The sequence below is a fragment of the Vigna unguiculata genome, chromosome 1 (assembly GCF_004118075.2).
Source record: "Vigna unguiculata cultivar IT97K-499-35 chromosome 1, ASM411807v1, whole genome shotgun sequence".
Classification (NCBI taxonomy): domain Eukaryota; kingdom Viridiplantae; phylum Streptophyta; class Magnoliopsida; order Fabales; family Fabaceae; genus Vigna; species Vigna unguiculata.
Window position 1 is genome coordinate 12,553,028 of NC_040279.1, and position 11,943 is coordinate 12,564,970.

The 11,943-nt window shown below is 33.8% G+C and overlaps 1 protein-coding gene and 1 non-coding gene across 2 annotated transcripts; both read right to left on the bottom strand.

Moving 5' to 3' along the window:
* Positions 1-2,459: 2,459 nt before the first annotated feature.
* On the bottom strand, positions 2,460-4,887 carry LOC114191670 (endochitinase A). Its single transcript, XM_028081008.1, has 2 exons — positions 3,616-4,887; positions 2,460-3,504 (listed from the first exon to the last, which is right to left on the bottom strand). Exon 1 carries the CDS (start codon positions 4,770-4,772, stop codon positions 3,648-3,650), a length of 1,125 nt encoding a protein of 374 aa, XP_027936809.1. The 5' UTR covers positions 4,773-4,887; the 3' UTR covers positions 2,460-3,504; positions 3,616-3,647.
* Positions 3,056-3,134, bottom strand: LOC114165704. The gene has a single exon (XR_003599760.1). It is a non-coding gene; the product is annotated as a small nucleolar RNA Z122 (small nucleolar RNA).
* Positions 4,888-11,943: the final 7,056 nt, after the last annotated feature.

The following is an 11,943-nucleotide window of genomic DNA, read 5'->3' on the forward strand; positions in this document are numbered from 1 at the left end:
TATTCTATTTCTAAAACATCCATCCTCTCACCTGCTCTTCAATCTTACAAGGGGGACCTGCAATGTTGATGAAGATGAGGACAGAGATATGTTCCCAAGTCAGTCATCTCTTCCTTCAAATTTCTTTCATGTCAATACTAATAATTGAAATGAAGTGTGATTAATTTAATCATATCTTCCCTCTTTTTTAACTGTTTTATCTTTCACTATACAGAAATTATTTGTTATTTGTGTCTGCCCTCCTCAACTTTAGATTCTCACACTTTTTAGCCGTTAGCATTTTAGCAACAGCACCCTCCTTTTCTCATCCCTTTTGTGCACTGACCCAGTGACCCACTCCCTATGCAAGAGAGAGGGGAGGGAGGGGGGGAGGGGGGGTTGGGGTTGGGGTTGGCAGTGATGCATATGATAGGGTAAAAGGGATTGGATGAGGGGGAATCTGTGCAGAGACCCAACTGTACATAAGCACGTTCTCTCTTTGATGCCCCAAAACTCTCCCATCAGCCTTTTGCAGGCTCCCTTATTATTCAACAAACATATTGTTTTCTTTATGAGACACAGAAAATCAGAGGGAGGAGATCATGCTTTAAATACACTCACCCCCTCCCTCCTATTCAATAATACTACTACTAGGTCTAGTAGTATTTAATTAATGTAATTAATGAGGTTGCTTTTCAGCTGATTTACCTCGCAAGATAGAAATGATTGCACCTATCCATCCTCATCTCCATATAAAGCAAAAGAGAGAAGAAAGTAATGATAAAGTTGAGCTCACTAACCAAAAAAACCAAACTATTATAAGTCACGTCACACAATCCTGACCTGGCTTCGTAATGAAATTAATTAAGAATACGAATAAACTAGCAAAATATGGCAAGAATCTAGAGTTATTTGGATTTAGGGAATACTACTGAAATTACAACCACATGCACTTCCCTGCACATGTGAAAAGACACAAGTAGCCTTGCGATGCTGCATTGGGACACAGTAAACAGACACCGGCAGCATCACTATAAAAAGAAGTGTTGGTAGGTGCATCCATTTTCACGTTGTCACAAAGCCCAAACTCTAATGGGAACAAATGTGGTATTATAATGGGGACTACTAGCTTAGGACTGGTCAACACAGCTCACCCATATATCATATCAGATGCATCAAAATCCGAGTATGGACGAAAAAGCCTATAAATATATAAAAAGAAAAAGAAAAGGTGAGCAAGATGGCTCCTCATGCCTGCGATACTGCCTAGGTAGGGTTTTCAGGTTTTCGCGCTTTTCTTCATTTCTACACACTATAGGATGCAATAAATTGCTCCGATGCACCCCCTACCTGTCAATATTAGTTGATGATAATAATACCTAATCCACTTTTAACCCATCATTCACCATTAAATTATTATATTACATCACTAAAAAATTTAAAATAAATATCTTATAATAAATTAAAAATAAGTTAGAAAAATAATTAAAATATCATCATCATTAATTTTATGTCTCAACTTTCTCATGTAACATTTTTATCATTATCTTTCAAATTAGATTTTAATTCCTTCGATAATTATCGATTAATAAAGATGTTTATTTTCATGAACATCAAAAGCAAAATAGCAGTAATCATACATTATGTTTTTCATTTCTTTGTTGAAATGAGAATTATTTATTTATTTGGGGTGTAATAGATATAGCATGCTATGCTACGGCTGGAATGAGAAAATGTCGAATCAATAGTTCACAGTATACAGAACCCCAGACCCCAGAGCATGCGCTCAGGTGAAAGATGGGACACCACTTCCACAACTGAATTTTGTGAAAAACAAACTCAGATCTATTGTTTCCTCCGATTAATAACATTGAATTATTATCACATCAACAATTCTTTTTCCTTCAATTTTGAAAGTAAAACATCCCCAATTAATAACCTTTCATCGCTTTACTCATTCCTCCTCCATTACAGAGACAGTCTACAGTGATGCAGACACGATACAAGATTCATTTTACTTTATTTATTCAGAGAATTAAAAATGACCACGCTCTCTTCACATGGGTTTTGGCTTTTATGGTGGCTAATATAGCCCGAGTATGGCAACATGTTAGCCACGTGATTTTAGCCTGTTCCTAACTACTAGAAAAACAAAACAAAAATGGAAGCATCATTATTTTATATCTCCTTGGTTGGTGCACTTTTCGTTGCCGTTGCTGAAGAGTTGTTTGTTTGATCGCAGCTTGGTACTAGTGGGGTACATGATGCGTGTGTAAAGATATAGATAAATATATGAAAAAAAAAGGGATGAAGTTTGGGATTTGGAAATGGGAATAAATGGATCATGAACCAAGGCAACTAAACCGACAGAGGGTCCAATCTAATTAGGAGTTTAATCCCCAAGACCCGTGATAGTACCACGGAAATAGAACCATTACTATCACCATAAAGGATGGAAAAGGGGAAGGGGTCCAAAGCCATTCAACTTTTCAACATATCCCTTCCCTCAATTATGCACTTTGCTTATACCAAATATCAAATTGCTTCTAACAAACAGGAAATGGTCCTACCATATCTAATTACCAACGGACCCCATCACCTCCATCACTCAGATCTTTTCATCCAATGGATCCATCATCAAGTGCACAAACAACTTCATCCAACAAACCATAAAACCCTGACGGACAACAAACATAGATCACCCAATTTCAGGCTCTTCTGTTCCACCCCTCCATCAATATCTCGGACGCACACAAACGGCAAATTTAATAGTGAAATCGTGTTAGATTATTCATTCAAGGATCATAATCCCTTCTGGGAAACTCATCCCATCTCCAAGATCAAAATACACATCTTGATTAAAAAATTAAAAGGAGAGAAAACAACCCTGTCCCCACCCTATTGAATCTTCCATAAAGGTCACACACTCATCAGCTTCAGGTGTGTGGACCAGCCCCAAACTAATCCCATCCCAGAAAAATAAAATACAATATATCCATGTAAACCACACATCATAGATTAAAAATAGACCATAATTGGTCACTTAAGTTTTAATTAAAACTTCATTGTAATAAGGTTTGGGATCAGACTGACGTGCAAATAATAATTCAGCAGAGCTGGCGCCTCTGTTTGAATTTTTGGCATCATTTCCCAAAACCCTTCACAACATAAAAAAAACAATAACCACAAAACAAAACCTACAAACAGACACGAGATAAACTTAACATGTTATCCCCACAGATCTCGAAACATTTTAATCAATACTAATAAAAAAAATCACTTTCTACTTTCCCACTATGAATTTAAAAAAAAAAAAAATAACAACGCCGTGAACAACCAAAGAGCTCACTGTTTCAGACACAGTAACGGATCTTTTATCAATTATCATCATGATGAGAAAACAACAAAGGGCATCTAAAAATCCATCCAACCCCACCTCGCGTATTTACATTAATCAACCTAAAACTTTAACAAAATCAAATTAAATGAACCAACCAAACCCCCAAATCAACACCGTGCTTCTTCCTGCAATATTTCCATTCCGGGATTAGATAAAAACAGAACAGAGAGATGGATTGATCAAGTGGCAAAAAGGTGAAAAAAAAACAAAAAAAAGCCTAGTCAATAATATGTTACCCTTTATCTTGCTCTAAAGAAGGGTATTTACGTCAATTCCGATTACTCCTACCACTTTGGTGATGCCCCCTGTTACTCCCCGTCGTTTCTTTCTTCTGCGGAGAAGAAAACAGTTGCCCGAACCCGAAAACAGAACCGGATTTAGACGCGCCGCGGAGGGAGCAAACGGGGACGTTGAGAACGGGCGTGACTCTGACGTTAGCTGAATAAGAACGTTCCATGCCACGGTGCTTGAAGCGGGGCCCACCGTTGAACGTGCTGGGAGAACTCGAGCTTCGTTCCAAGCTCTGGAACACGATTTTCCCCGAAGAGTTCATTCTAGGGCTGTCCACGGAAACCCCCCTACACCCAACCGTTTCCGGTTCTCTCCGGATCGGACTCCTCCCAGGGCGGGAAGGCTGATCCAAAACGGTTTTGTTGGAGTCAAAGGACCCGGCGCGAGGTTTGACTAATCGGATTCTAGGGTTAGGGTTTCGGTGGATCGAGATCTGACTGAGGTTAGGGTTTACGTTTGAGGTCATATTGGGGTTAGGGTTTGATTTTTCAGAGTCAAGCGAGAGGCGAGGGAGGTCGTCGTGGTCGTGGCTGGACGAGGAGGATGAGAGAGATAGACGAGAGGAGATTGAGAGGGATTCGGCGTCACAGGAGTTGGTAAGAAGTGGCGCGTTTTCGGAGGTGGTAGAAGACGACGCCGTTTTGCGGTGAAGGAGGTTTTTTAGGGATTTGGAAGTGGTGGAGGGGGAGGGTTTGGTAGGGGTGGTAGTGTGGTAGAGTTTTTTGAGCCCGAGGAGGTCTTTCCAGCGGGAAGAACAGCGTGGGGCTTTGGGGGAGAAGACATAGGGGTCGGTAGGCGTAGTGGTGGCTGTGGAAGAAGGGGATTTGGGAGTTTGTGGGGAGATTGTTGTTGTTGCGGCGTTGGTTAGGGTTAGGGTTTGAAAGGTGGTGGTGGTGGTTGTGATAGTGGGGGTTTTGAGGTGAAGAGGGACTAGTTTGCCGTCGGAGAAGAGCTGGTCGGCGGGGAGCATGGTGGCGGGGGGATCGAGGGGGAACTCGAAGTCCGGTTCGGGTTCGGATCCGCGTGGTGAGAGCCAGGGAGGAAGGTCGAGGAAGGTTGTTTCCGGCGAGATTGCAATGTTGTTGACGCAGGCGGAAGCCATTGTGAGAGGATCATGCAACGGTGTGTTTGTTTTTGAGAGAAGTTGCAGAATGAATGAAGAAAGTAGCGAAGAAGAAGAAGAGAGTGTGTTGGTGCAGGTTAAGGTTAAGGTTAGCAATGGTGGGTGGCAGAAGAAGACGCATATATAACAGTTCTCTCAGCCTACATGGAAACTAGGGCCACGTGTCTCCCTCTTTTCTCTCTCTCTCTCCTTTTCAACAAAAAAATTAAAAATTTCACTTCATCATTATTCCATACTTGTCTCTTAACCTTTTTTTTTTTTCTGTTACAAAATTAATAGTTAAGTCTCTCTTTTTATAATACACTATTAGCTGGATCATTTCTACAAAATATCAGAAAAAAAAATTTTATTATATATATTTTATGAATTCAGTATTATAAAAATCTTCAATTTTCTGGTGCAATTATGTTTTTAAAACAAAATCTTCCACATTTGCAGCACGAGACTCGGTTGGAATTTTTTTTTTTTATGAAATGCAAATTAAAAAATAAATAAATAACCCAATGACACATTCTCTTTCTTTACATAAATGAACCTATTTATTTATTATTTATTTGTAGAAATTTTGTTGTATTTTTGAGGTTCATGCTTATCTGATGTTTTGTTTGATGAGTCAATTTTGATTTCGAAACCGTGTCCCACTGGTCTTATCCTCTTAAGCCCGTTTCCTTATATGTAATAAATTAATATAATATTAAAAGTTATATCTAATATATTTTTTGTAATAGAAAATCATGTATAAAGTCTTAAAATATTAGAAAATATTTTCAGTTCATAAATAATATTATATATATATATATATATATATATATATATATATATTAATAATTTACAAGTATCTTATACTCATGTTAATTTTAAATTAAATAAAATATTTAAAATACTAAAGGTTAATATTTAATTTCTACTTTTAGTATTACTAAAGATTTGACAGCATATATATTTCTGAGCAATAATAATTATGAATAATTATTTCAACATAATTGTAGCATAATATAATAAAAAATAAACAATGATAGGTTTGAATATAAATTATTTTCGATGCGGATTAACAATATCAAATTTAACACTTTTATTATTATGATATGTTAAAAATAATGATTTAATTATTGTTAATTGAAAAGAAAATGTGATTGGCTGTTATTATTAATTTAAATTTATTATTGATAATAAATTTATAAATCTAGTATTAATTAGAAAATTAATATTTAAAAAATATTCAATATATATTAAATTTATAAATAGTATTAGAAATATATGGATAAATATAGTATAACATTATAAATTCATTGTTATTAGTAAATGTAATTTATTATTAATTTATAAATAGTATTATAAATATATGGGTAAATATAGTATAACATTATAAATTTATTGTTATTATTAAATGTGATTTATTATTATTACTAATACTAAATATAATAATTTATCATAAACATATTTATTATATAAAATAAATATATCATTATTAATCTAAATTTATATTAATAATATTAATTACTTATATTTTAATAGAATTATATATATATATATATATATATATATATTCATATTCTATAACTATATATAAAAATAAATTTTCTTTTCTTCATAATTATTATTCCTATTTTAGTTTCTATAATAAATTATTTATCATTTCTCTAAAAATAACAGATATTTTTACATGTTTTTTACAAAATTGTCCTAATAATTATGTTTTGTTTTTTACTTTTTTTTTCTATTCATCTACTATTATTTTTTTTTCTTTTCTTCATTTCTCCCACTTTATTCTCGATAAATATAAATTTATCATGTATATTAATTTAATAAAATTATAATATCATTATACATTTATTAAAATAATATCATACATATTTTAAAAATACATACTTAATGTTTATTTATGTGATATATAAAAAGAGATATTTCATTATGGTGTTCATATTTTTATTTCTAATTTATCCTTTTCTAAATAACTGTTTTTTAAAAATAAAATAATTATTTTATTATTTTTAATAGATTTAACTCTTTTATTCATTTAATTTATCTTTTAAATTAATTATTTTTAAATTAAAATAAGTTTTTCTTTTTTAAATTATCTATATATCTATGTATGTATAGAAAAGAATATTTTATTTTAGTGTCCATATTTCTATTTTTAATTTTATCCTTTAATAAATAATATATTTTTTAATTAAAACAATTGTTTTATATTTTTATTTTTAAGTAACTGTTTTTATTGATTAAACTGTTTTATTCATTTAATTTATCTTTTAAATTAATTGTTTTAAAACTAAAATAAATATTTTTAATAAAATAATTATCTACAAAATAAATAAAAAAATATACAATAAAATTTAAAAAGTTGTTGATATTTATTTTTAAAATTAAAAATAAAGAGAAACACTTGTGCGCGTTTCCACTGGTATAATTTATAACAAACTAGTTTATTAAAATGGTCAAAATCTATAATCTATATCGGGAATATCACAAGATTAAAATACAAAATATATTTATGACAAGTTAATTGAGATACCTATATCTTTTCTTAAATTTGCTAAGATTCTTTTTCTACTTTAATTGTTTTTGTCTGTAAGGTCCAATTATTTTTGTGCCTAAATATTTAAGGGTTGTTTCAAAGTTGGTCCAATGCCTAAATCCTTAAGGATTATTCCAAAGTTGGTTGGGCCTAGGGCTGGCCCAAGAAAGGAACCAGACCCTAAGTCTGTCCTAGTCTAATCCATTTTCTTCATTTGGAGAAAACGCAGTCGTCAAGTCCCTAACCCCTCTCCAGAGCTCTGCTAGGATTTACCCAATCTCAATCAAGTGAGCTCAGTTCATCTTCTTGATTCGTGTAAGTACTCTACGACTCATACACCCCTTTGTTTCCGTTCGTTGTTCACTTTTCTAGCTAGGTTTTCGTTGTGAGTTTGTGTTAACACTCGTTCCGTTTTTCTGTTCCAGCTTGCCCATCAGTCCCTGGAACTGTTGCATCCCGCTATTGGAGTTGAACCCTCTTTCTAGCTAGTTCCGGGTAAGGGAAGCTAGGATTCATGTTTTAATTCGCTCTTTGCATGCTTTTGGTTTTGTTACATGTTTCTGGTGATAGTGTATTGCTTATGATACTGTGAAAATGCGTTGGGTGTTGTGGTGAATGAGTTCCTGGTTGAACGCGCGTGGAATAGTGGGAGAGAACTGATATTCTCACCCAAGCGAGCTCGTCTTGCCTAGGTGAGAATAGCAGGAACTCGCCCAGTTTTCTGCTCGAGCGCTCGCCCAGGCAGGAGGCTATGTTTTTTAGTGACGAACTGTCTCGCTCAGGCGACACAACCTTGCCTAAGCGAGAGCTCGCGAAATTCTCCAGGGCCACTGTTGCAGTCTCGCCTAAGCGAGATTCTGCAGCTTGGGCGAGAGCACTCCTCTCGCTTGCGAGGACTCCCAGCTTAAGCGAGACCTAGCTTCGTTTCATGAATGTTGTTGGTTGTTTGATTGGCTGGTTCATTGATTTATTATATAAAGGGGGTGGATATACATGTACTATGTATGTTATGGGTGGGAACTAATGAATTGGTAATGAGCTTGGCATGAGATATGATTGATGGTTGGTCATGTATACTAAATGACATGTTAATGGTATGCATAGGAACTTCATGATTGGTTGATAATGTATGAGTAAGGTTTGCGTAGGACGTAATCCCATGACCCTTGTAGCGGGGCTTGTGGTGGTGCCTCATCATATGGACATAATTCTGTGGGCCTTTTTAGGGGGAGTTCATGGTGGTGCCTTAGCTATTGGACCTAATTCCATGAACCTCGAGGTGAGAGTTCACAATGGTGCCTCAAGATTAGGACGTAATTCCACGAGGGTAATGTGGTGGTGCCTCAAGGCCGGGACATAATTCCACGAAGGCCATGTGGTGGTGCCTCTTGTAAGGATGTAATTCTGCGAAGGCCTCGTGTTGACGCCTCACTGCTAGGACATAATTTCACTGTCTCGTGGTGGTACCTCATTAAGCGTATTCGGATAGTCTAGTATTGGAAATTTTAAATGGTTTGGTATATCATGTGTGGTTTCCCAATATTTATGCTTGAATATGTAATTGTATGTTGAGTGTATGATATGAGGACTTTTTCACTAGCTTACCCTTTGCTTATTTGTATGATTATGTGTGGTTTTCTCTTTGCGATGATCATCAACCTTATTGATGTGAGCAGATGTCAGAACCTTTGGCAGTGGTAATAATAATAGAGATGTTGCAGTTTGATGAATCTTGGACGACTATCGGGCTCACTTTGGGGGCCACAACTTTTGGAGTTTAGTAGTAGTAATTTCTCTCGTTCTTGACGAGACTCTGTACTTCGTTTAGGCCATGTGGAGCCTCTTCCTTTTGTTATGAATATGTTGGGATACTGTGTACGTCATATTTCAAATTTCCGTATTCTGAATATTTTTATATATGTCACATTTTATTTAAATTAATTTTATCTATTTAACTGTAACGTTACATTTTCTAATCTTTGTATCAATGAATTCAACTCTATCATATTCGGTGCATAATCGTGGTGTTTGGATTTAAAAAGTGGCCGAAAACTGGGAAAAAATATAAAAGACTTTTTTTTTTTTTTAAGTTTGTGGATAAAAGAAGTTGTTGGATTTTTTTATCAATTAACTTAAATGATATATTTATTTTCGTGAAGCTTAATAGTTGTACATACTATTCGTGTCATTTAGTCAAATAGTATTATTTAGAGTCAATAATCATTAAGAAGAATATTAAAAATACAACATAAAAGCAGAAAAAGTAAAATTTTATGGATAAAATAATTAAAACCATAATAAAGACACTAAATTTTGTTCTAACACGTCTTTTACGATTTGATTGATGTTAGAGTACATTTAGAATCATTCTTTGTAAGATTAGAAAGTATGACTAGGATGTATTTAGATTGGTGCATGCCGATAACGGATACGGATATATTTATGATTACAGTTATTTTTGATACTCACGTATTAATAGAGTGGATATAGATATTATAGTATTTTTATATGTAGATATTTATATTTATTATATTCTAATTTAAATTAAAAAAATGTAAAAAACATGATTAAAATATTAATATATTAATTTTGAATGTATTATTTTTTTATCAATTAGTTCTAAAAAAATCATTTTTTTAAAACTATCATTCAACATTATTTAAATGGGGTTATTTGAACTTTATTTAAAATTTATGAATGTTATATATTGTATTTTATTTGAATTTACGATTAAAATATGTTGTTAAATATTTATTTTTATTTTTTTTAAATACTTGCGGGTACCCATGAATATTAGAAAATTATGTGGGTACCCGCATAACGGATACCCGACGGATATGGATATGGGTGCATGACGGATATTTATCAAGCGGGTATGGTACGAAGGAGCTACTACTTGTACCCTACCTATCCCATTGTTGACATTCCTATGTGTGACCATAATAATCTTTATTTTTTTAGTTCTTTAATATATTTTTAATATTTATTTTTCTATAAAATTTAAAATTATTAATAAGAATATGAATTAGAAAATTTTTTATATTGATAATTTATATAGATCATTAAATGTGTTATTAATAAATATAGTTGTAAAATAATAATCTAATTTAATTTAAACTTTTATTCACATGTATTTAAATTACTAATATTAATTATTGATATTAAAAAACTTAAAGTATAATTTAAATTAGTAATAACCATCAAAAGTTTAATTTATTATATAATAACTTAGATCAACATTTTAATATAAACCTTTAACATTTCAAATAATTTTATTAATTTATATTAACATGATTTTAAAGTAATTATGTATTATTTATGTGACGAATATACTAAATCACAAATAATAATGTTATTATTATGGTATATATATATATGTGTGTGTGTGTGTGTGGTGTGTGTGTGTGTGTGTGTGTGTGTGTGTGTGTGTGTGTGTGTGTGTGTGTGTGTGTGTGTGTGTGTGTGTGTGTGTGTGTGTGTGTGTGTGTGTGTGTGTGTGTGTGTGTGTGTGTGTGTGTGTGTGTGTGTGTGTGTGTGTGTGTGTGTGTGTGTGTGTGTGTGTGTGTGTGTGTGTGTGTGTGTGTGTGTGTGTGTGTGTGTGTGTGTGTGTGTGTGTGTGTGTGTGTGTGTGTGTGTGTGTGTGTGTGTGTGTGTGTGTGTGTGTGTGTGTGTGTGTGTGTGTGTGTGTGTGTGTGTGTGTGTGTGTGTGTGTGTGTGTGTGTGTGTGTGTGTGTGTGTGTGTGTGTGTGTGTGTGTGTGTGTGTGTGTGTGTGTGTGTGTGTGTGTGTGTGTGTGTGTGTGTGTGTGTGTGTGTGTGTGTGTGTGTGTGTGTGTGTGTGTGTGTGTGTGTGTGTGTGTGTGTGTGTGTGTGTGTGTGTGTGTGTGTGTGTGTGTGTGTGTGTGTGTGTGTGTGTGTGTGTGTGTGTGTGTGTGACTTTTTAATGGTATCAAAAAGTATTATAAATATAAAATTTAGATTGAAAATAGTTTATAAGACAGTATTTTATTTTGAGTAATATTAATCCATATTTTTATTAGTGTTATTTGCATTTTTGAAGTTTTAGTCTCCACAATGATCTTGAGCATCAAGCAGCAACAAGGATGAAGTTTGTTATGTATTAGATGTTTTGGTGGTGCTTATTTTTTTGGGTTGACGTTATTATTTGAGCAGGTTCTTTGGGCAAAGTTCTCTGTTGGCCACAAACACGAAAATTTTCACATGAATTTCGCACTCATATTATATATATTAGTACGTACCTTAAGTTGGAAACTACGCAATAAAATTGTTATATTGACTTGAAGATGGATTGAAGATTTTTAAAATCTCATTTACTTCTTGAGTTTGAAACTGTTAGTGTTTTTACGTGTCAATAACTATTCCTATTTTATAGGATGTACTTGGTCAATTTGTTTTCTTATTTTAGGCCTCCTATAATGCTGCAGTAACCTTGAGTTTGAAACTGTTAGTGTTTTTGAGTATGTAGGCTATAAAAGCCAATGCCTTCACACTTGAATAAACACTTGATTACGAGTTATAACAATTGGTATCAGAGCTCCGCAAGGGACTTGATATGGTGTGAGCTAAACATCAAGGGGCCTGATACAATGTGAGCTAAGCATCAAGTGAAAATT

Bases quoted from the DNA above. Each gene is read 5' to 3' on its own strand.
- LOC114191670 (XM_028081008.1), bottom strand. From the start codon at position 4,772: ATGGCTTCCGCCTGCGTCAACAACATTGCAATCTCGCCGGAAACAACC.